Source organism: Pezoporus flaviventris, unplaced genomic scaffold (assembly GCF_033815535.1).
Source record: "Pezoporus flaviventris isolate CSIRO_AGI_PZ_B2104156 unplaced genomic scaffold, CSIRO_AGI_Pfla_v1 ptg000035l, whole genome shotgun sequence".
Classification (NCBI taxonomy): domain Eukaryota; kingdom Metazoa; phylum Chordata; class Aves; order Psittaciformes; family Psittacidae; genus Pezoporus; species Pezoporus flaviventris.
In genome coordinates, this window is record NW_026892583.1 from 10,100,939 (window position 1) to 10,126,235 (window position 25,297).

The following is a 25,297-nucleotide window of genomic DNA, read 5'->3' on the forward strand; positions in this document are numbered from 1 at the left end:
GTGTTCAGGGTGTTGCAGACTGTCAGACAAGCTGCAGCACCCTGCACAAGTCTGTTTCGCACCTTACGGGGGGGTGCTGATACAGCACACAGGCTTTATGCTGACCTTCCAGCTCTAGTTCTTCTTCCCCACCTCTTCCCTACTTCCCCAGGGGTGGTAATGGCACAGCACAGTCGGGCTGTGCCAGTGGGAGCAGGGGCTCTGGGACTGCTCCCAGCACCCACCACGTGTCGGCAGCCAGTGGCACGTTTTGGGTAAAATAAAAAGCATATTACACTGAAACTGTCCTACTCGCACTTAGAACCTCCAGTCACCCGTAGAGGAAAGTAGTGGATATGAGGAAGAAACTGAACAGCACCAAGCTTTGCTGCAGCAAACTGGGGGACTCCTTGAGATGGAGTGCTCAGCTCCAGCACTCGATGCGTCAAAGAACCAAGAGTGTGAGATCACATCACTGACCAAATGACAGCAATTTATTTGCATGTTTTTATGCTATTTGTATCGAGAGTCCATCCACTGCAACACAGGAACTGGTCCTCATCTGCCCGCTACCCCACAGGAGCTAAACTCAGTCCAGTCAATGGCAGTTGGGGTAGGTCTGTGTCCGTCTGTCCCACCTGCAGGTGCTGAGATTCTGACTGCACAACAGTGGCAGTTTAGTAGTGAGAAACCCAAGTAAGGAATCACTTCTTCTTCTTGTTCAGGAGATGCGGTGCAGACACTTTCACTTTGCCAGGAATATTCCTTGACAAATCGGTATCCTACAAAACATTAAACATGAGGAATTGCACACAGCAGCAAACCATTTATGGACATCTCCCTCAGCCCCAGTGCACTTCTAAGCTGGCTTGTGGGAGCTGATGGGCCTGTTCCTGTCAGCCTTCCCCCAATGAAAATACAGCTAATGTCAGGCTGCTGCTTTCTCATCACATTTTAGTGATGAAAGACTTTAAGAGTTTTATGTGCAGCTTCCATCCATCAGCTCCACTGGCAGAGGCTGGCTGGGTTGGCAGTTCCCTGGGCAGGACCTGGTCACGTCAAGGTCATTAAACATTAATTGTGGGTTTCTAGCAAAGCACCATGAAATACGGACATGAAGTCTTGCTGCTGTTCAAGGTTTCCAATCAGTGAACGGTTACAGGGCAGCAAGCAGCTGTAAAGAGTGCTCTAGGCTGCCTGATCCACAGGGATCGCTGATGTGAAAAACACCCGAGGATCGTGGTGCAAGCAACCAGCCAAACCCTAGGAGGAGAGCATGGCCAGGAGCCAGCCCTCTCTCCAGTGGCAGGCGTGGAAGCACTGCACACAGATGGCGCAAGTTTGAGAAGGAACTGGAGTAGAAGAGAACCGCACTGGGGGAGTGAAGATCTGCCTGAGCAGAGCAATGCCATGTTTACTTGGCCCATGGTAAGCATCTTCTGGGGGAGAGGGGCAGGCGAAAGCCCCTGGTGAGTGGCACAGCCAGACACTGCTTCCAACCATGCCCAGCTGAACTCCCAGCACGAGCACCTGCCCGTCCAACACACTACCACAGGAGTGGGAATTTCCCCTCCCATAACTAGAGGCCTTTATGGAAGATGATGCTGTTACCAGTTGTGTTATTTTAGATTAAGAGCAACACAATAAAGAAAACTTAATGCCCAATGATAGAGGTGAGGCTCAACTTCTACTGATCCTTCCCAGCCAAAGCAGTGCATCTTCCCCTGCAGTACTGAGAAACACAATGCTGCTAAAAAAAAAAAATCCAAGCAACCCAAAACAATAGAACACTTGGTTTTGGAAGTATTTACCCCCAGAACAGTACTAGTCGATAGTTTGCTGCTGCTATTTGTATAGAGAAACTATGTAGAAAAACTTGTCACCTTTACGCTGCGGAACAGGTCTTTTTCTCTTGTACTAGCTTCTTTGGATTGCATAAAATTATGCAAGGCAATCTTTGCAGCTGTAAAAGCATAGGAAAGATTTAAACAGTATGTTAAAACGTGCTGGCTTCAATAGGTGAAGCACTGAGGAGGATTCCAGTGCTTTAATACAGTACCTTTTCCCTTCTTTTGGGTGCCTGGAGTGAGCTTGACTTTATACCTTTCAAAAGAAAAGGTTTCTCTCAGTAGCATGTTGGCTCCCCTCAGCTGAACCCTTGCCCCAGGAAGCGCCAGGACTTACTTGTAGCTCGTCATCGCCGTGTAGGGAGCACAGATGGGAACAGCGAAGAGCAGGATATCCTCAGGGTGCGGCTGGCCAGTGAGGGAATCCAGCAGCGCCTCACCCTCCTGCATGGGCAGAGGAGCTTTGCTGTGAGACCAGAAAGCACCTCTCCAGCCCCTCGCTCCCATAATGACAATGAGCAGAGGCTGGAGGATCTCCCCTCCCATCTGAACCACAGCAGCAGCTGCCCTCCTACAGGTACCACATGTCAGTTCTCATGACAGCATTACCAACATGGACTATTAATCACTCACTTTGCTGGCCTTGAGTTACCAAGCCACAATTTATTATTGACCATCTTTGATTACTTTGATACAATAAAATTGTATCATTTGAAATAGGATGGATCTCAGTTTTAAATGATCCAAATAGGACCCCCAAGTGTTGTTACATCTTCACAGTGTCACCAAGAACTTCCCCCTACAGAATCACAGAATGGGTTGGAAAAGACCTTAAAAATCAGCTAGTTTCAACCCCCTACCATGGACAGGGACACCTTCCACTAGACCACATTGCTCAAAGCCCCATCCAACCATTATCTTCCTTCATTAATTAAAGAAACAGACTTATTTCCATCCTTGGGCAACACCCACAGCCTGTAATTATAGAAACATCTGGAGCAATTCTGAATGTAAATCAGCTTCTAAAGAACAATTTGCATGGCACTGCGCTGTGCCATTCTTCAGCCTAGAGCAAATACCTCCTTGAGGCAAAGACAAGGGATAAACTTCAATTTAGCCAGCCCCTAGTTTCTAAAGGGAAGGTACGTGGTAAGCAGGGTAGGAAGACAAAAAAGGTTACTTTTTACTCTTCTTAAATACAAGGAAGCTGGGTTCAGAGCACCGTGGGCATAAAGAGAACTTCAGAGCTGTGCCCCTCTGAAGGGGTCACATGAGCCAGCCCCAGCCTGCACCCTCTGCTCCTGCTCACAGGGAGCTGTGTGGGCAGCGTGTCCCTCCATCTTCCGACAGGAATAAACCCTTTTCAGCACTTATCGGAGCTTGGAAGACAAGCATTTACCTCAGCTCCTGGCTGATCCTGCTCTTGCTCCTCCTGTACAGAAACAAAGGAGATACCAGAGCTGAAATGAGCATGACTGCTTTTCTTGCTCCCAGCCCCTGGAGAACGTGAATTCTTTTATCAGCACTACACAGAAAGCCACATTCTCACTCCAAAGAGAATTTAACATCCTTTAAACGAAAGGCAAGAAGAGCATTTTTATGTTTCTTTTGAAAACCTGATTTGCTTGGCACACACCAAGCTGGGAGGAGAGAGATGGGCTATGATTCAGAGATAGCAACTCAGAAGGACAGGCCTGCAGAGTGCTTGGTTATGTTTCAGCTGCACCAAGGAGGAAGTATTGACTTAACTGGATCCTTGGCAGCCTGGCAAGGCTCAGTCCTCCTCCAAGCCCTCGTTCTGGCTGTGCTGGGAGCACTGCATGCACGGCGCTTTTTTTTTGCTGCTTTTTGAAATGAATGGGCTCCCAGAGTCATGGCACGAGGCACAGTGCTCTTCACAGTGTCCCAAAACCAACAAGAGCTGCTCAGCCTCCCTGCAGAAGAGAGCTACCCAGTGCTAGGAGAGCTGCAGCAGAGAGTGAGAAGGGACAGCTGAGCATGCTGCTGCTCACCTTCTCATCCTGCTGCTCCTCCAAGGTTGGGTCCTGTGACTCGTGCAGCACAACTCCTGCTGGGACTGTCTCCTTGCCCCCTCCAGCACCATGACGAACAGCTTTGGGTTTTTGCTGTTGCTTCTTTGCTGGCTCTTCTTTTGTCTTCCCCTTTTTCCCTTTTTTCCCCTTCTCCTCCTTGTTTGACCCTGCAGACTGTGGTTACACACAGAGGTGGTCAGAGCCAGCAACCACGCCACAGAGGAAGACAGAACTCCTCTCACTCACCCCCAGCAGCTTCATGATGAGTTCCCGGTCCTCCTCATCCTGGTCCTTATACTTCTCCTTCATCTTCTTCATTTTACTCTGCAGAAGAAAACAAAACAACAGCTTTAGAAACCATTACTTTTGCAGTTTTGCATCCATGGGCAAACACACAGACTCTGGTCTCCTGAACCTCTTTCAGAGCTGTTCACCAGTAACCAAGAGACTGGTTTCCATGAGGAAATCAGTGTGTTCAATGCTAACAGACCACCACCATCATCCTGAATCTACCAAGAGCACCACCAAGAGTCTGCAACTATCAGGCAGCCATGGACATCTAACAGAAATCAGACTTCTGTCCATACTTCACAGGACAACAGCTGAACCCCTGGATAAGCCAGGTCCCTGCCTACCTTCTGGCCCCTCTTGACAGGCTGAGGGGCTGGCACACCCTTATTGGTGTTGGGAACAGGGGCAGGCTGTGCTTCCATCTCTTTCTGCTTCTCTTCAGGTGGCTCCAAGTTCTCAGAGTTGTTTTGCTGCTTCTTTTTCTTCATTTCTCTAAGAAAAACAATCACTTGACACACTGCCTCTTGTGACAAGAGAGATCGCTGCTATCCTGCCAGCATTATCACCCTGCTTCCCCACCACAGGGGAACCTGAGGCACACACACTGGAAATAACCCCTCGTCAGCAAAAACTCAAGCCCACCAGTGCACAAGAAACTGTGCTTGCAAACAGCACTCCTGAAGGACAGGAGCAGGCACCATCCCACCGGCAGGACCCCCACTGGAAAAGCAGGACAGATAAAAGGCATGGAGCAGCCCAGATGGGGAGGTGCAAGACATACCCTGCGCCCAGGTCCTGAAGAGGGAATGGGGAGGAGGCATTCATCTCACCACAGACACGAAGAGGCTCTCACCTCCGCTCCTTGGCAGACAGATGCCTTCGCCCCTGGGACTTGCTGTCACTCTAAGAAGTGAAATGCAGTTAGAACACGCAGTGTCCAGCAGCAGTTCACACTGCCAAACATCTGAGCTGGGACCTTACCAAACTGGGTTCTTCCTCTTTGGGGATGATTTTCTGCAGGGACCTGAGGGTAGATAGAAACAGAGCTCATCAACAGATGTAGAGTGGCTCAACCATGGACATATTTACCACAGTCCAGACACCGGCTAACTTGGTGGTACCACTTTAGGCTTTCTAGCTCTTGAAAATCCCAACTTTGGTGCATGGGAAAGGGCAGAAACACTGCCCTTCCATTTACAGAGCAAGTCTGCAGGTCTCTGCCAGCTTGTCTCATGTACACACAGGCAACAAAGACAGCCTGGGCACAGTGTGTGCTAAAGGAATCCCTAACATTCAGCTTCCTATGCTCACAGCCTCACTCAGCTGGGGTATTCCCTGCAGAGCTGTCCATTTCCACCCACTCAATCCCATCCCCTTACACCCTCTAAAGCAGTGTTACTGACAGGCACAACAGGGAAATGAGCTCATCTCGCAGACACATACGGAGCAGTAACTGAGAACTGGCTTGGCAGAGCAGAAACAACCCCTGACTCTGCTTCTCAGGTCTGAACAGCTCTGAAAAAAACCAGGGGGAGCCATCTCCTGAGGAGCAAAAACAGTCTATGGTGGTTAAGGAAGGCTTAGGCCAAAATAGGGAACAGCAGCAATGAAGGAGCCAGGTACTTCTGTGTGTGTACATCAGGCAGGGTCCAAAGCAAACAGCCCACAAAGAACTGTGCAGGAAAACAGCAGGGAATGGCACAGTGTGGTAGGATTCCCACAGAACAGGCATGCTGCCCTGCACTCTGGCAGCCTGCTGTGACAAAACATGTGACAACAACTTATCTCAGCCCTTGTCCTGGCAGCATTTTTACATTATAGGGATCCTAAAAAGTGCCCACACTGCTGATAAGAGCAACTGCTTCTTCACTTACCTTTGAGATTGAAGATGTGACAGGTCGATTGTTGTATCTGGGTAATTTACCTCTTCCTCCTTCACTTCACTCTTTGACTCCAGATGTTCCACTTCATCTTCAGATTCTCCCTCATCCTCTTCAGAGTCAGCCTCTGGTGCAGGAGGTGTGTCTACTCTTCCCTGGTCAAGGTCAGCAACACCCTCGTCACGATTACTCTCAGACACAGCTTCCACATCCTCTGGTGCTTCCTGACACTCTGCTTTTTCCTCTTCGTTGCTGCTGTCTCCTCCATCTGGGGCACACAGGTGAGGAAAACGCAGTTCACATGAGAAATGCCAAACTGACCCGTAACAGTGCAGGGAACTAAATGCCAAACCCCGAACAGTCCCATCTGTCAGCAGTACACAGCACCCCCATATAGCCACCATACCTAATAGCTCCACATCTTCAGACACCAGTTCACTAGCACTGCTGGAAACCGTTTCCAGATCCTCATCCTGCACTTTGATCTTCCTTTCTTCCCTGTGTCTCCAAACACAGCTTTCATCCACCTAACAACAGAGGTGCCTTTACATTAATAAAGCTATAGCAATGTTCACTAGTCCATTCACAGAACACCCGGCTCAGCTTCATTCTTCCCCTTTGAACACTTTTTGGTATTCAAAAGGCAAGAAAACTAAACCAGCACATTTAAACCCAAATCTGACAACCTAGAAAGTACTGCTAGTGAGGAGAGACACGGAGCTGCACAACCAGCAGACCCCCTAAATGTACACATGCTTCAAACAGAGCTGGTATAAAAACCTAGCAGAGGCAGTAATGTTCACAGTGTCTGTTTTAAATGAAGACAGTGCAAACTGGGGAAAAATGGAAATGAAAGCAGAGTAATTCTCAGTTAGTAGCATTTTGTGGGATTTGTCCCAGTGGGAAAGAAGTAATTGGAAATGTACTGATAAGCAAGAACCAGAAAAAAAGCCTCCTATAGCTCAAACCAAATTACAAAAGCCAGCAGGAGCTGCACAGAGAAAGCAGTACCTTAAACAAGAAACTAAAGCCCATCATCAGATATGAAGGTGGAAGAAAATTCTTTTTCCCTGAAAAACAAAGGCAGATTCTCATGAGGAGGTTTAACAGCTATGTTACATGATGCATTTTCAACATTCATTTTTATTAGAGGCTTTAAGCTACCAAAAACTTCACTGCTTTTTTTTTTTCTATCTCTTAGATGCCAACAGAACAAGAGAAACTCAAAAGCAATTTAGCCAAGAATCTCTGTCTGGGGCTTAGCTAGAAATGCTGCTGCTGCTGCCTGCTAACAGTCTAAACCTCTCAGAACAGATTGTCAGAAGAGCAGGATATGTTGGTTGCCACAGTGATGGATCAGGGGACAGCTCAGATGGCCACCACTGCTGGACAAGCACAGCACCTACAGACAAAAGGCCTGACATCAAATTCACACTGTTCCTCTGGGTCTCACCTCGGATCATGAAGCTTCCAGTAGTGAGGTATTCTCCTGTAGGTGCAGTTTTAGAAACCTAAAAAAATCATTATATACTTACTATAAAGAGTATTTGTCACAGCAGGCCAGCAATGTGTAATACTAGCACTGACAAAAGGTTCAAGCAAGCTGCATTTTTAACTTCTGGGAACAGCCCTGCAGGACTCTGTATCTGAGGGGTTCTTCCTGTCCTTTGTAGAGTATTTCCTAAGACATGTTTCAAGAGTAGGGACTCTTCATTAGGGATTGTAGAGATAGGACAAGGGGTAATGGGTTCAAACTTAAACAGGGGAAGTTTAGGTTAGATATAATGAAGTTCTTTACTGTTAGGGTGCTGAGGCACTGGCAGGTTGTGCAGAGAAGTTGTGTGAATGCTTCATCCCCGGCAGTGTTCAAGGCCAGGTTGGATGGAGTCTTGGGTGATATGGTTTAGTGTGTGGTGTCCCCGCCCACTGCAGGGGGTTTGGAACTAGATGATCTTAAGGTCCTTTCCAACCCTAACTATTCTATGATTCTATGGATCGCACACTACTGGCACTATGATTTAGAAGCTCTCCATGAGTAACTGGGTCATTCATGAAACAACACTAAAGGCACTGCAAATTTCAGTTTAATGTAATCTTTACAGCCTTACATTCGAGTTGATTGGGAGCACAGCAAGACTGCAGTTAACACACAAGAATCATAGAATCACAGAATGGTTTGGGTTGGAAGGCACCTTAAGGCTCATTCCAACCCTGCCACGGGCAGGGACACCTTCCACTAGACCAGGTTGCTCCAAGCCCCATCCAACCTGGCCTTGAACACTGCCAGGGATGGAGCAGCCACAGCTTCTCTGGGCAACCAGTGCCTCACCACCTTCACAGTGAAGTACTTATTCCTAACAGCTAATCTAAATCTACCCTATTTCAGTTTAAAGCCATTCCCACCCTGTCCTATCCCTACATGCCTTGTATAAAGCCCCTCTCCAGCTTTCTTGTTGGCCCTTTTAGGTACTTAAAGGTACTAAGGTCTCCCTGAAGCCTTCTCTTCTCCAAGCTAGAAGCCCAACTGAAAAAAAAAAAAAATCCCACCAAAAAACCACCTTCATTTTCAATAGAAGTCCTTTCCTTTCAATAGGAGTTAGTAAAAAGCCAAGCCTCCTGCATTTCCTCTGTCATGTGCATATCTTATCTGAGATTACATCTCCACCCCTGTCCCTAAGTGTGGCAGAGCCAGGGAGAACCCACAAGGAACAGTATCAGAAGTTTCAAATCCCTCCACGCGTTCCTACCCAGAGACACTTTGTCTGCAGTCACACACCAAATCCTTCAGATGTTCTGTCTGCAAAGCTCATTCACAAGTGTCTTTACCTGGTTGTGGGAGACCCACCAGGCACTGGTGACAACACGGGCATCCCAGGCAGCACTGTAACACAAGGCCATCGTGCCTGCCTCCGTCAGGGTTCGTGGAGGGATCGGTTCACCTACAAAGTAACACCCAACACATCAGTGAATCTGATCCATGCAAAACAGATGAATTCTCAAAACTTCCCATCTGCGCCCCAGTCCTCTGTGAGCTTTCCAGATGCTCTGAGCAGAGACAACATTGCTTGGTTAAACTTGAAGACAGTATGGACAGAGCAGAAGCAGTATCAGCAGCTGCTATTCTCAGCAGTCCAAGAGGCTGAAGCCAGCTATGCTACTGCTCCTTCCTCCACTCAGCTCTACAAGGAGCAGTAACTGTGCTCCTCACAACACAAGGCCGACTTCCACTGCCTCCCAGGAACAGGGCACAGGGAGGGTCTGCACAGCTCGTCTCCACTGAGATCCATCACACTGCCTTAAAACTTCTCTGCTGAAATCAGCACCCTGTCAGCACCTAGACTGCTTATGCCATCAGTGAAAGTCTCAGTAGGACTCCAGTCCCTGAGGTCAGCAAAAAATATTTGCCCCACTGCCTCTGCCAGTGACCACCGCTTGTCTCTGTGAGCACACCTCCACTGCTGCTTCTCAGCAGGAGCTCAACTGAGCAACTGCAAGCAAGCAATTATGGCTGGGAAATGGCAGCAGTCAGTGACACCTGATCTTGGAAGGACGGATGCCTCTCACATCCCAAGGGAAACATCTGCTGCAGCTGAGTACCACTGCAAGGGGGAAGGCTCACCAGGCTGGCTCACACAGGCAACACAGAGACTGCCACATCACACGCAGTGCCTCCATGCTTCTGCAAGTCCCTGCATCAGCCCCAGACAAGGTACCTGATGGGTTCTTGATGACACAGCTTGTGGCTCCGTGGAGATCAGCATGCACATATATGTCCCCTGGAACAGAAGCGACTCGAATCAGTCATACACGTGGCAAATACAGAGATCCCCTGAGCCAAGGTGAAAGTTTCCAACATCAGTTGGAAACAGCTGTTTTGGCTGCAAGGAGCAGGATGGGAAGAGGATACCAAAGTTTTTTACTCCATCCTAGCTGCCCCAGGGAGAATCAGCTCCTTTGCTCCTCACAGGCATCTGTCCAGCCTACTCTTACCCCAGTGTTGGAGGGTCCAGCCTCCCATAGCAGACCTCAGCCCTCCATGGACACACACACAGTCTCCAGGACTTACCATCACCAAAGTCCCCTTTTACCTAAGACACAGCAGACAGACCTGCCCTGTCATTCCTGTACATTTACAAAACTAGAAAGTATGACCAATAAACTGTACTTAATCTGACTCACCTGGTTTAAGATACCGCTTTACAATCAGCTCATTCTGCTGTTGATCTCTTCCAGCAATGATGAGGTAATTCTCAGAACTAATAAACCACAGGAATTTCTCAAACCTGCAAAATTACATCAATTCATAGTGTGAAAACCACCTGGAACTAACAGAACATTACAGAGGTACTTTTTATACCAAACTCTGAGAAACTCCATCATAGCATCTACAACTTATAAAAGACCACTACTTATAAGCTACAAATAGTTTCCCAACCATCCATATGCCTGGGGCATAAAAACAAGGCATGGTACCTATACAACATCACTGTCAATGATATTTTGAGACCAAACAAGTACAATCACCACAAGGTCCTCCTGTTTATTTTTATTTTAATAGTTCCATTATTAGACTGTAAAAAGCTTTGGGATTTAGGTTTGGGGGGTTTGGGTTGGGTTTTTTGTTTTGCTTTGTTTTGGGGTCTTTTTTAATCTATTTTTAGTATTTCAGATATCGAGCTGTCGGAAAGTAACGGCTGAGTTCCCTATTTCCACTAAGCCCACATATTCCTAGCTGTGCTAAAGCAAAACACTCAGCTAAACTACAAGTCCACTGAAAGGAAGTTTCCCAGGCAAAGGTACTAACAGGCTCAGGCCAACACCTTCAAGAAGCAGCTGTAAGTCAACCCATGCAAAGCATAATGCTTAAAAATCACAATTAGCTGCACTGCTAAGAAAGCAAAAACTCAGCCTGTCACTGTCATTCTCAATTAGTGCTCATTCACACTACATTAGATAACAACAATGAAACTGTACTTGCCAATAGACCTTCCTCGCTTTCTGAATGGTGGTAACTGTCTGAACTTCCCTCAGTGTCTGTTTTGTCTTCTTCTCAGCTGATTTAAATGCCTGTTTAGACAGAAGGCATAATCACGATTTGCCATCACAGGAATCCCAAATTGCTAACTGAACAGTAGAAAATGCCTCTGAATATTTTCAGAGTGCAGGCTCCACAAACTGCTCTTCATTCCCTTCATGTACATTTAAGATAGCTGCCCTAAAATCTTCATAAATCTCTGCCCTGGATAGCTGCCCCCTGAGATTATCACTTCTTTGGCAGTAAGGATTTCTACTGATTTTCCACTCCTGCCTTCATAAGTACTAGTCTGTCAATATCTCCAACAAGCAGCTGTCTTCAGTGCAATGCTACTGATGGAAACCAGATGATAAGGCAGGGATCTGCAATCCTCTGTTCCATCAGCCTAAAAGCTCCAGAATAAAACAATGCTGGTTGCTCTCGTTAGGGCTATTTAGTCCAGGTCAGGATTTTTCACTTATCAGTGATACAGAGTTTGCTTTTAAGTATCTTATCATAGAATCATAGAGTCAACCAGGTTGGAAAAGACCTTTAAGATCATCAAGTCCAACCCTTAACCCAGCACTGCCAAGGCCACCGCTAACCCATGGCACTGAGGGCTTGTCTACACAGTGTATGAACACTTCCAGGGACGGTGACTCCAGCACTGCCCTGGGCAGACTGTTCCAATGCCTGAGCACCCTTTTGGGAAGGAATTGCTTCCCATCTCCCTCTAAACCTTCTAAAAACAAAACAAAAAAATACCTTTTCTGCAGCTTCTACTGTCTTCTGAGTTTTCTTAGCTGCATGTCTTTTGTGATCATAGTACCTGCAAAACACAAGTTTGTTTGTATCTGAAATCCCAGCAGATTCACTCATCTTTAGAATGTATTTCTCCTCAACCTCCACATTTGCCATTAGCATTCAGTTTTGCAAAGATTTTTTGTTTGAGCCCAAATCTTTGGCTCTGTCTTCACCTGAGAAAAGCAACCAGGTGAACTAAGTCCCCTCTCAGACAAAGCACTGTGTTTCTGTGGCAGAAGCAGCCATTTAGTTCCATGTGTCATTGTGCAGAACTGTACCCAAAATTAATTTGATGTGATGTTGAGGGTGATGAGACACTGGAACATGTTGCCCAGAGAAGCTGTGGCTGCCCCATGCCTGGCAGTGTTCAAGGCCAGGCTGGAGAGGACTTTGAGCAACATGGTGTAGTGGAAGGGGTCCCCGGCCATAGCAGGAGGGATGATCTTTGAGGGCCCTTCCAACTCAAACCATTCTGTGATTCTACGATAGCTAGAGACTAGCTGCAATGCAAGAGCAAGATACTGGGCTTGGACCAAGAAAACGTATGTCATAGAGCTCAGGACAAGCTACCTATTTTCATTTCTAACTTTTATTTTTAAGAAGATATACACAGAGCCCTTCCAATGATGTTATCACTAACAACTGCATAGAGAGGCTTCGATTACCAAAGCACACATTTAATTAAAACCTTACTTTTTGGCATTGGCATATGCAGACAAACTGAGATCAACATCAACTAATGAGGGCTTGTTTTTCTGAGGTTTCTTCAACTGCTTGTTTTTATTCTTTTTTCCCTTTGGTTCTTCTGTTTCTTCTTTCTCTAAGTCAGCATCCTCCTCCTCCTCTTCCTCTTCAGATAATACATATGGGTTCCTAAGAACACATTACATCATATAATAAAGAAAACTGGTTATTTTTTAACCTTAGTGCAGTGTACTTTTCCGTTCCCTCATGAAGACCGGAAACGGTCTAAGGAACCCTTAAACTGTTTCCACTGCGCAGCCCCAGGCAGGCCCCTTTACACGCAAGCCTGTTTATGTGCTGTAGTCAGCCAAAGCTTGGAGGAAAAAAGAAAACAGGAGAGCCCAAATTTTCCAATCCAAAGAAGTCACATTTCCAAGGCAATTTCTTCTACCGAAAGACACACATTCATGCTATCAACCTAGAGAAAAACTTAGACTTAAAATGAAGAACAGTTCTGAAGATCTACTTTCATAAAGTAAAAGAAACACAAGATATTCTATGAGTAATCACCACATGGGAAGGGAACAGTTACATTATCATATCGACTCATTGTCCAGGACAGGAATGTGCTGGCTTAGAACCTTAAAAAATATCTGCTCCACTGTTTTCAGAGAGATATGCTGAGCACACACTAGCTGGATTTGTATTCGCTTCTTGCCAGGACATCAAATCCTGCTCAGTACAGCTGTACTAAGTCTGTGTAGCAAAAAGTGGTGGAGTAGTATAAAATAATGTTCTTCATAAAGGAAGACATATCTCCCTGGTCCTCTGTACTAAGGATGCATGATTCAACACTTGGTGGACTGAGCAGTTTGGTAAGTGAAGTGATCACTCCTTGCTACTAAAACAGATGAAGAAGACTGATGGCACAGTTGCCAACACAGAACTAACACCTGAAAACAGGTTTATTCTGTACACTACCATTCCTGAAAAAAATGTAACTAAAACTTTATAAATTAACTTTTCCACATTACAGCTTTCATACCAAAAGTTCTAGCTATAAGAAATCTTCACTTTTTTATCGTTAACATCCTGATACAGCATCAGATCAGGTTTTTAAAGCCACTCCAGATACTGCCTCACTGACAGCTCTTTCATCAGTTCTATAAGAACCAACATCAAAACTTGCAGCTCACAATCAGCTGCCATCTTGAACCATCAGTCTTTTGCCAGGCTGCCATTAGCAGTCAACAGCATCGAAAGGGGTGGGCTCTCACAGGAATTTTTAGATCAAAGAAGAGTAGATAAGAGAGAGTTAACTGCTGACTGACAGACTGCAGATTTGGAGATGTATTTTTTAGGACCCCTTCCAGTGTTTTAGAATATAGTCAGACAGACTCTAAAAATACAAAAAAAAAAAAAAAGCAAGCTATTAAAGTAACCAAATTACTACTATTTTTGAAAGCAAAAAAATGCAGCATTCCTCTCTGCTCACAGAACTACGCTCTCTTCATGCTGCTGTAAGAAAACCTGAATGATGTAAATACCAATGCACAAGCTAAATGGATACTGGTCTCCTATGCAGCTCATACTACTGGCATTTGGTACAGGTGACCTGCAAAGTACTTACCTCAGCAGCATCGTGATATGATTTGTCTGAAGCTTTAATTCTTTGATTGCACTTGCAACAGGGTCTCCCTGGGCTTGAGCTTCTTTAACAATTGCTCCGATCTCTGTCCAGTCTATCTGGTTAGCTAATGCACTGCGGACCACCTGGATGGCTCGGTCAACGATCTCCAAGTTCATTTCTATAAGTTCTCCTTTCATCTTATCAGCTTCCTTAAGGAAAATGTTTATATGCATCAAAGGTAAAAACACACTCAGCAGTGGTTTAAAAAAAAAATAGAAGTAGTAATTAATATAGAGATGAAAGCCAACAATGGCACTGAAGAAACTGCATAGGACACCAGCCAACTTGACTCCTGCTCAGAGTAGCACAAGCACTTTTTGGCAAGAGGGGTACAAAGCACTCATTAGGAAGCAGAGCACTGCTGGGCAGGCCTAAGTTCTCTGAGGGTTTACAGGGTGCTCTCCAACAGTGGAAGGCTTCACTTTGGGGTCTAAGGCTGACTGCAGCAATGCAGACCAGCAGGTACAACTCTTCAAGAAACACTATAGATCTTAGTTTGAAAAAAGTCTGTCTTACCTGAGCTTGCTGAAGAGCTTCTAGCCTGTGCTCATGATCCCTACGGACATTTTCAAGTTTTTTCAATGCTTGCTTTTCCTTTCAAAAAGGAGTAAGATGGAAAAATATAAATGGCATTTTATTGCCTAATTACTGCAAGACACTTGTTAGAGCATTCTAGCACAGAATACAGCAGTATAAGAGATACAGAGTCTCCAAAATATTGCTGTTAATATTATTACTTACATTCCAAGCAGAACCAACTGCTATACTACACATACTAAAATCCACTTCTTGACCACCACTAACTCGGTGTTTCCACAGCTCAAATAAGGAATGAAACCTCCCTCACCCTGGGCTACGTGAAACAAACGAAGCTCAGAGCACCACTTCAGCTGCCCATTCTTGGATGAGAACATACCTGCTGCAGTGCTTTCAGATCAATTTTCTGTCCCTCTAGCTTGGAGTAGAACTCATCTGCTGCCTGCAAGAGAAAATCAGTTTTAAGAATCTCCAAGTACCACTAACGCATACCAGCAACAAGCAGGCAGAGGAGGTTCAACTCAAGAGAGGTGGCTGCAAAACACTAGAAGAAGAGACAGATGCTAAAACAGGGTTCAGTAACTTCCCCCATTTTACCTTTGCATGAGATGAGTTCAGCAAGACAATCAAGGGTACATCTCACTGCAAGCCAAGAGCTATGTACAAGTGGCCAAATTATGGCCCACATTCTTTGCTAGGAAAAGATGAAAACTGCTGTTTGGCATAGTATCTCTTGAGATTATATAACTGTAATGATAGACCTGTATGCCCTGAATTCCTGCTGCTTCAATAAGCCAGTTAAAAAAACCAAAAAACCAACAAACAAAAAAAAACAACAAAAAAACCTAGAAAGCATGCTTAAGAACTCCTGGTGCTCCAGCTGCCAGACACTGGGCTTAAAACAAAAGAAGAGGAAGATTTTAGGCTGCTTAGATCATCAGTGCTGTGAAGGAGATGACAGAAATTCAGCCAAGAAGCAGGGTAGGAGTGCGAAATGCGAATTCTGGAGATCAAGGTCAAGAACAACACAAAGTTAATGATTTCAGATATTAACAAGTCAAGGACCAGGAAGGGCAACACACAAGGAAATACTAAACGAGGTACCTGAAGCGTTCAAATTAGTAACCAGAAAATTATAAATGTGATGACTATGACAACTGTTTGCCTCCATCAACAACTCAGCATCTGAATTCTCCATTAACAAAATACCTGACCAGGTCTGACAGCAGACACCTTCCTTACAGATTCAGCACACACCTCCATTCAGTGCCTTACACCGTATTTCAACTACAGGACCTACCTGAGTTAAGACAGACAATGCTGCTCAGCAGTAGCCTAAAGGCCCTGGTTTAGTTTGCTTTTTCAGCATAAAACATTTATCCATAAAATTAGTCATCTCTTCTAAGGCTTGTGTTTTCATTAATAACTTCTGCATTTTAATTACTCTTTTAGCATAAGTCAATTAAAGCACTTAAGTACAGTATCAGCAAAAGCACTGTACCTTATTGAATGAGTCAAATTCCAAGTACGGACATTTTGAATGTTGAGAAAACAAGAAAGGATGAAATTCCTCATATCTGTAAAACACACATTTGATATTATCACCTGAAAACTAATTTATGTTATGCAGGCTAGTAGAAAAAGAAATAAATACTTCAAATATTTACGTGTAGATATCTTCTGCTGGTTTATCTGGTTCCAGACTTGGCTTTTTCTCCCTCTTCTGGATAATGTAACCCTGAAAAGATACAAATACGTCATCAGCATTTGTCTTTGAAAAGGATCCTCCTTATCTTGGTAAGGCAGCAAGTTTTAGGTGCTAACCTACTGATCAGCACGAGACAGTAAAGCACTCTAGCAAGGAGACTTTGGGGCAGAAGTAGTGTCATTGAGTAAAGCCATGACTGCTCGCTTGTCTTAACTTCAACTTCTTCCAGAAAAAGAGGTGAATTTCTCTTACAAACCTCAGGACTATCCTACAAATTATTACACAAATACCCAGCTTATGTGCATAACAGTGTTACCTGCTATTAAAGCACAAGTACAATTCTTACAGAACCTACATAATCCACATCCAGTGCAAGGAAGTAATTTTTATTCCCCATCACTACCTGGGGCCGAAGCGTACAGAATAAAACCTGTCACTAATAACACCAGGAACAAGCATGTGCTGAACAACATCTGCCTACCACTTTAATTCCGCAATTCCTCCACAACCAGTAACCAAGTTGCTCACTGACACCCACCTTTCCACTGAAGTTGCCAGTTAGTGTCATGTATTCTTCTGCTTTCTTTAAAGCAGTAAGCACTTTTTCAACATTTTCTAAAGAAAAAGGGGGGAGGAGAGGAATATTTTAAAACACCTGGAACAGAAAGATATTTTTGTATAAACATAGCACAACAGCAAACCCACAACAGGCCAAGGCAACTGCTCTTCCAATTCTGTGCCTGAAGCAACCTGTCCAGCCTGATCAAATAGGATTCTAGCACATCTCAAAATTGAAATAGCAGATATACTTCACCCCTGGTGCCTCACTACAGCAATTACTGTTAAACAGGAGCCTCAGTATACATTTTATATCTGGAGAACTTTTAGTTTAAAAAACATCTATACAGGTACTCCTAAAACATAATTATTCAAGTTTCAGGAAAACAAAAAAGACCACACAAATGCTAGCACTTTATAGAAGTAAAACTCCAGAGGCAAAGAAAAAACCTGTGAGAAGTTCTTTCTTCGTTACATAGCTGATTATTACAGCAACATAATGCAGTAAGAAGTAAAAAATCCTTTTGATTTATGGCAAATATAAAGCATATTTATATAAAATGGAAAACCAAGCTTAACTAAATATAAATATATTTATATAGTTATATCTATAAAAAATAAGACTACAGAAAAATCTAACTTTACTCCCCAAATCCATAATTTCCCAATAAATGTAAAGCTACTACTTCAACAACTCCTAATGTGTTCACTACAGATAAAGGAAGACTCTGACGCTAACTCTTCCAGACAGGATTCTTGTACATAACCAGAGTTCACCTGATGTGTAAGGTGGTATCTAATTATAAAGCCATTTAGACTATATGAGGAGTCTGATATTTTATTTCCAATATATGCACAATTCAAGAGTTTAAATGTGAACAAGGTTGGTCCCCAGCCTAAAAACATTAAAACATATAAGCATATGGTCAGAACTAGAGGTTTAAGGATTATTCATCTCTTCAGAAAGAAATACTACATAGATATAAAAATTACCATATATGTAGTACAGCCTTTAGAACATTATTTCCTACATACCTTTACTTTCCATATGCTGATCTATTTTGACATAACCAGAAAATCCAATTTCTATAAGGCAGTGCTCAATGAGAGTGGCTCCATAAGCTGTTAAAAAAAAAAAATAAAAATCAGGAGGCAGAGTCATAGAATCACAGAATGGTTTGGGTTGGAAGGCACCTTAAGGCTCATCCAGTTCCAGCCCTGCCAGGGGCAGGGACACCTTCCACTAGACCACGTTGCTCCAAGCCCCATCCAACCTGGCCTTTAACACTGCCAGGGATGGGGCAGCCACAGCTTCTCTGGGCAGCCTCTGCCAGTGCCTCACCACCCTCAGAGTAAAGAACTTCTTCCTAACATCTAGTCTAAATCTCCCTTCTGTCAGCTCCCACCAATGCCATTCCCACCCTGTCCTATCCCTACAGGACCTTGTAAAAAGTCCCTCTCCAACTTTCTTGTCAGCAGCTTTAGGTACTGGAAGCTGCTCTAAGGTCTCTTCCCCAGGCTCAACAAGCCCAGCTCTCTGAGCCTGTCTCCGTATGAGAGATGCGCCATCTCCCTGGGCAGCTTCATTGACTCTTCTGTACTTGCTCCAACAGGTCCAGAGAGAGCAGATGATCAGGACTTCTGCCCAGCCAGAAACACTCGCTGACTGGGCAGAGCAGCTGGGTCTCCTCTCACACCTGATGACTTCTTACAAACTTAAGGATGCTTAGGTTCATCTGGAACCCTGGGAAAGATCTAGGATAGAATGAAGATATACAGGAAGGACAGGCTTCATGCTGGCCAAAACTGAATTAAACCCTCATATTTAAAAGGGAGAACAAAAAGTCTGAACTGAAGAGCTTAGGAAAGCAAACAAGAGTGGCAAACTGCCTGGCTTGGAGTAACGTATTACAAAACGTGAAGTCATTCAAACTCTGTAGCTTCAAATGTGAAGTTAGTGACAACAGAAACAGATGCAGCCCTATTTGAAGGGAGTGCAGAGCAGCAGCAAATCAAAACTGATATAAACTCCTACAAAGATCCTTAAAAACAAAGAAACAAGAAAGGGCCATGGAAAACCAAGCTTAACTAAGAACAATAAGAACAAGCAAAGCAGAAATACGAAGGAAGGAAAACAACCACTGGGAAAGTGCTACATCTAGCTTAGAATGACATAGATGACCTTAGAGTAGACTAACAGGATCTTAAGAGTCCAAATAAATTAACAAGACAACCACTTGAGGGAAAAAAAACAACACAAAAAAACACCAAAACAACAACAACAAAAAACCCGAAACAGCACAATCCCATGGAAATTAAAACCCAGGCCTACATCTGGGACACACAGTATTAGGGTTACAGTATTAGCCTACAGTATTAACTGCCTAAGCAGAGCTGCTGGTCACCCTGATATGTAGAGGGTCAGCCAAGAAACAAGAGAAGAGGCATAAACTGTCAACTTGCACCCTTAAGAGAGGGGAGTAGTTCTGCAGGACCTACTCTAGAGCCTGCATTGATCAACATGCACCTGACTGACCCAGGAAGGGGGGGATGAAGGGCAAGGGGCAAAGGCTACTGATGAAACACAACTCATCTAAGCAACAAAGAAAACAAGCCAACTGTGAAGAACTGGAGGAGACTGAGCAATAGTGAGTGATTAGATAAAGAACTGCCACACAAGCGATATAAAATGATCCACGTGAGGAAAAACTATTCTACTAACACATACACCCAACTGATCATTTCTTTTTGGGAGCAAGACCTAACAACAGATGGCTCTGTGGAAACATAAGCTCAATTGTTAGCGAACACAAAAGAGTTCAGCTGTACGTTGGAATTATTAAGAAAGGAATAGTGAACAGAACAAGGGAAATCATGCCACAGTACAAATTCATGGCGGAATTCCACTGTGAATGCTACGTACAGTTTTACTTACCCCATTTCAAAACAGAGCTAGAAAAGGCACAGAGAACGGCAACAAGGATCACTACATGCTCAGAACAGATTCTGTATATGGGAAGACTATGCAGGTGATGTAGTAGGCTGGTCAGCCTAGAAATTACTAACAAAATGAGTGGAGTTGGTAAATAGGCAGTAACTGTTCACCTTCTCTTCAAATCCAATACTAGGGTGCCAAATAAAACTGGTGAGATGAATTTCAGAACAAAAAAAGGAGATGACTTTTCATGTGACATGCAAGCAAGCGGAACTCTTCACCACAAAAAACCACTGTGGATTCCAGAAGTTCATACATGTTCAAAAAGAGATTTGGTAAATACGTGGAAGGAAAATCCAACCCAAGCTATTAAATAAAAAGATGCATCCTTTGCCTGGCTATCAGAGAACACTCAGATGGACACATCAAGCAACCTGGATTTACCACATCAACTATCATTCCAGGGACTGGTAGCATTGGCATCCTCCAATCACTTCCTAACAACATCTTTATCCTTACTTATCCCATTCGGTATCACTGAAGACAAGATACTGGGCAAAACGCATCAAGTCAGAGTTCTAACGGAGCTGCTGCCCTCATCAGTGCAAGGCTCATCTCTTTGTGCAGTTGGCTTGGAATAAAAAAATCCTACTCTGTTTTCAAAGGCTTATTTTTTTGTTGTTTTTCAAACATACATAAAAGCAGACTGTCATGAACAACATAAAAGAAGACTGCTTGAAATTAGAATTTTCAGCACCATCTAAACATAATGCCTATCGATCCCATTTCATTTTCTAATAAAACGCAATCACTTACGAAGATGCGGGTTAAGAACCCTCTTCAGTTGTTCCCCTTTAGATGCATTTGATATTATTTCAGTTAACCTGTGAAAGATAACGCAGAGTTGCAATTTCAAATAACAATGAGTTTTAAGACTATGCTGTATTGCTTAGAAACTACATTTTCAGTTTTAAAAAAAGAAATGTAAAATGGCTCATAGTATGCAAAAAAACTCCCCAAAGACATGCTGCCTTTCACAGTTCCCAGTTTATCCCAATACATACACCATTTAAAAGCCACTACCTTTCCAAGGTTGGCAGAGGTGCAGGGGCTTTTGCACTGTCCACTGGGTATCGTTCCCGAACTGCAAATCTGACATCATCTGCTTCATCCGTCCGAAATCTCAGAATGTTTAAAATTGTGTATTCATGGTCTGTCAGGACAATGTTACCCTGCAAACACACCACAGGGGACCATCAGCAAGGGCCATACTCAAGTGCTTGCTTACAAAGGACATGCCTGGAGCTCTGCACTCACCCTGTCATACAACTCAACAATGAGGTGATAAGCAGCTTCATCACTTCCAAACTGGAAGTCCACAATTCTATCTATACCCAGCTGGTTGACACTGACAAGTCTTCTGGTCTTTAAATGCTTACGGCACTGCAAATAACGGAGAAAAAGTCTGTGAGATGATGCAAACCTGCTTGTGTCACCTGCTTGTGACATTTTATACTGAAATACATTCTTAGCTATAGATCCCTCCTGTGACACTGACCTCTTCTTACTTAATACAAATACCATAAGGGTAAAAGTGCTGATCCTGATAATAAGAGACAAGACAGCTCTTAGCAAAATAATACCCTGATATTTATAGGTAATGCAGTTGTTCCAGATTCTTGATGTTAAGCCATTTTTGCCATTAAAACCAGCTATTTGTTTAGCTCATCAAGTGAGCAGGTAGTTAAAATTCAAAGGTTTATTTTACAAAGAGAACTGGGATTATCCCTGCATCCATTCATGATGTGGAAAGCCACCCTGGAGAATCTTTGCTGAGTCACTTCGATCAGGCTGCATTCAGAGATAGTGGGCTAAGGAGACCCATGGCAGCCAGCACCCAGGTTGTATTGCATCCCTGCAGATCTACCTGCAACAATACAGCCTAACAGCCTGCAGCAAGACCTGAACCCATTAAAACCAAGCAGACCAAACAGCCAAATTCTACTAACACAGGGTGCTGCATCCAGGGCCTAACAATTTGGATAATACAACTGGAATGACAAGGAATTTGCTGGAGTAAAATTCCAAAAGGTCTGGGTCCAGCAGATTAATATTAATCTTCACAAATTTAAATTTTCATTGCTTCAGACACTGAGTGTCTGAACATGACCCCCATGTCCACATTTGCTCTTGTCTTCAGTCGCTCGCTTGATCAGGATCCACCAGGCAAATCCCTCCACTATTTTTTTCTGTCTCCAGGGACAGAACATGATTTGGTTTAAAAGGTCTTTTCCAACCTAGTTGATTCTATGATTGTATCATACTATGAACATTGCTTTCTGATATCCAGCTATCTTATTAAAAAGAAACTGTAGGTTAGTTTACCTTCATTGCAAAGCTAGATGGCATCATGTTCTTTGGCCACTCAAACTCCGTTGTGTGAATACGTATACCAGATTCAAGCAGCAGCGTGGCCTTGCAGTCTGGTCTGTTAACAAAATGAAGACTCACCAACAACCTGGCACATGAGCAGCCATCCCTCACCACCTGCCGGGTTGCACCAGGCTGAGACCAAAGCACCACAAACCAGGAGCACACTATCTACAGAAGACATTGCTACCAAAACCAGTAATGCCCATCAGTGCCACTGACAGGGAAAGGACATCCACTTTAAATTTACAGGTAACCTGGCCAAGCACAATGCTTGATAAGCAATTGACTTAAGAACTCTGGAACACAAGTGGAGGCGAGCAGCTGAGCAAGCGTCCACCTCAGACATCGCTGGAGTCTGCAGGTTAGTGAGGTAACACAAGTCCTACCTCCCACTGGACCTGGACACAAGTATCACCTGCTAAGTGCTGCTCTTCCTTTCTCCAACTCCTCTCTTCCATCCCCATGAAAAGAAACAATTACAGTTGTGTGTTTTTATACCAACATCTTTGGCCTTTTGTATATCTTCTGCAGTATTTCACACTTCAGATACTATTTTCCAAGAACTTCCTGGGTAAAAATTACTGCATTTTATCAAAGAACAATATCATTTCACTGAAAACTAGTCACAAAAGCCACATACCTGTAAGCACAAACGACATACATATAAAAAAGCCCCCACTTCTTATCTGTACAATAACAACATGAAGAAATTTAAATAAGTTCTTACTTTTGAAGGCGAATAAGATATGTCTTATTGTCCACATCATAAACATTGTTTACTCTCATTCCCAATAAGCTGTCAAAAAGAAGATATATGCTTTGGAGAATACAATAACCACACAAGTGGGTGAAAATGTCCCAGAGATAATTAAAATCTACAGAAGTGTGAGTTATGATAAATTACCAAGATGCAGCAAAGGAAGGTTAATGGAAACAGCTGGAAGCCAAGCAACCAAAAGATGAAGAAAATGCTATTAAGGGATACACCACGAAAAGCTAATCAAGTCAAAAACGGAACAGCCATTGCAGCCACCCCAGCTGCAACCAGACAGCTACTGGAACTCCATCACAGGATGGAGGCCAAGCTGCAGGCTCCTTCAAACAACTCTCTGTGGCAGGGATGCAGAATTTACTGGTTATACTGGCGCACTTTGCTCCTATGGGCTAACTTGTGCACCCCTTGGGAAGCCATTTGCCAGCACAGAGCATCTGTATTCCCAGCACAGGCACAGAAATGGCTGGGCAAAGTGGGGAGCCAGTCCCATCTTCGTTTTGTTCAAAGTGGGGCTGAATATGCAGACTGCCCCGGATACCAAAAGAGGATCATATCTTCTTACGGTATGGATGTAAGCAGCATTACAGCTTCTTAGCTACAAAGTAGATGACAGACCATAGCACCCTGCCCATGCAAACAGAGAAGGAAGGAACACTCCAATGCCCCCCAGGGAGAGGCCGGGGGACAGGGCAATGAGGCAGGAGAGTGGGACAAACGAACACCAGGCCTGATGGTGTCACAGGCAAGGCAGAGGGACTCGGTGATCTACAGCAGGAAGGTGTGCTAGCGGCTTCTCAGCAGCATCAATAAGGCCCTGCGCTGCCCCGTGGTGCCACAGCACATGACAGAGAGGGGCAGCCCACCATCCAGCGAAGTGTGGGACCGAGCTCAGCAGAGAAGCCATGCCGGCTACGTGCGCTGCCGGTGCAGGAAACCGCGGAGGAGCCGAGCAGGGATGTGCGCTGAGCCGGGCTGCTGGCGTGCAGCAGAGCCCGGGTGCCACGGCGGGGGCAGCCGAGCCAGGGCCAGGCTGAGGGGAGAGAGCCGCTACCGACCGCGCCGGTCGCGAGCGTGCCCCGCACCACGGGACAGCGGGGGAGGGGTGCAACCGGTACCTCTGCCGGAGCTCGGCGAGCACCGCACGGATATCGATGGTGCTGAAGCGGGACTTCATGATGGCGGCGGCGGCGGCGGCGGCGGCGGCGGCAACAACCCCGACCGAAAGCACCGCCGGCCGCCTACCGCGCGCATGCGCCAACTCTAGCTACGGGTCGCGCCCCGCACCAAAACTCTCCGCTTCCAGCGCGTGCGGGGGGCTGCGGCCTCGGTGTTCCAGCAGGAGGCGGTGTGTGGCGGGTCTGCGTGCCATGTCAGGGGCTAAAGGCGGTACCGCGGTGCTCCGGTAGGAGGCGGTGTGTGCTGGGTCCCGTGGTGTTGGAAAGGCGGTGTGCCGGCGTGCCAGTACGGGGTGGTGTGTGTCGGATTTTTGCGTGCTTGTGCTGCAGCAGGAGGCGGTGTGTGTCGGGTCCGTGTGTGTCGGGTCCGTGTGTGCCGGCGCGCCAGCAGGAGGCGGTGTGTGTCGGGTCCTTGCGTGCCGTCGGGGGCAAAATGCGGTTCGTCGCCGGTTCCTGAGGAGGCGGTGCGTGTGTCAAAAGGAACCCGCGTCTCTCTGTGTTGCCCAGGCTACGCTGCAGTGGCTATTCACAGGCGCGATCCCGCTACTGACCGGCACGGGAGCTTTGACCTGCTCCGTCTCCGACCTGGGCCGGTTCACCCCTCCTTAGTCAACCTGGTGTGCCCCAGCTCCCCGGGGCTCACCATATTGATGCCGGCCTTAGCGCGGACGCCCGCTCGGCATAGCGCACTGCAGCCCAGAACTCCTGGGCTCAAGCGATCCGGCGGGCTCAGCCTCCCGAGTAGCTGGGACTACAGGCGCGCGCCACCACGCCCGGCGCTTCTCAGAGCCGCGGTGCCACCTCTACTCCCGCCATAGCGCCCGGGGCAGCTCGGACCCTCTTTAGTCCTTTCTTGGTCCCCTTCTCCTTCCCTCAACGCACACTCAGGTTGTACCAGCCGAGGAGGCAGCCAGGCTCTGAGCTGGTTGAGGAAAGGGAGCTCGCTCTGAGGCT

General features: G+C 45.4%; 1 protein-coding gene across 1 annotated transcript; it reads right to left on the reverse strand.

Moving 5' to 3' along the window:
* Positions 1-453: 453 nt before the first annotated feature.
* Positions 454-24,436, reverse strand: NEMF (nuclear export mediator factor). The gene is made up of 33 exons (XM_061462536.1): positions 24,284-24,436; positions 23,121-23,189; positions 22,346-22,448; positions 21,278-21,403; positions 21,044-21,192; positions 20,777-20,844; positions 18,061-18,147; positions 17,006-17,082; positions 16,427-16,497; positions 16,261-16,336; positions 15,139-15,201; positions 14,739-14,816; positions 14,163-14,371; positions 12,542-12,721; positions 11,810-11,873; positions 11,009-11,097; positions 10,210-10,313; positions 9,744-9,806; positions 8,857-8,969; positions 7,484-7,541; positions 7,042-7,100; positions 6,437-6,557; positions 6,025-6,298; positions 5,132-5,174; positions 5,004-5,053; positions 4,495-4,642; positions 4,106-4,183; positions 3,839-4,033; positions 3,226-3,258; positions 2,164-2,270; positions 2,039-2,082; positions 1,863-1,942; positions 454-761 (listed from the first exon to the last, which is right to left on the reverse strand). The coding sequence occupies exons 1-33, from the start codon at positions 24,340-24,342 to the stop codon at positions 684-686; spliced, it is 3,216 nt and encodes a 1,071-aa protein (XP_061318520.1). The 5' UTR covers positions 24,343-24,436; the 3' UTR covers positions 454-683.
* Between the last annotated feature and the right edge of the window lie 861 nt (positions 24,437-25,297).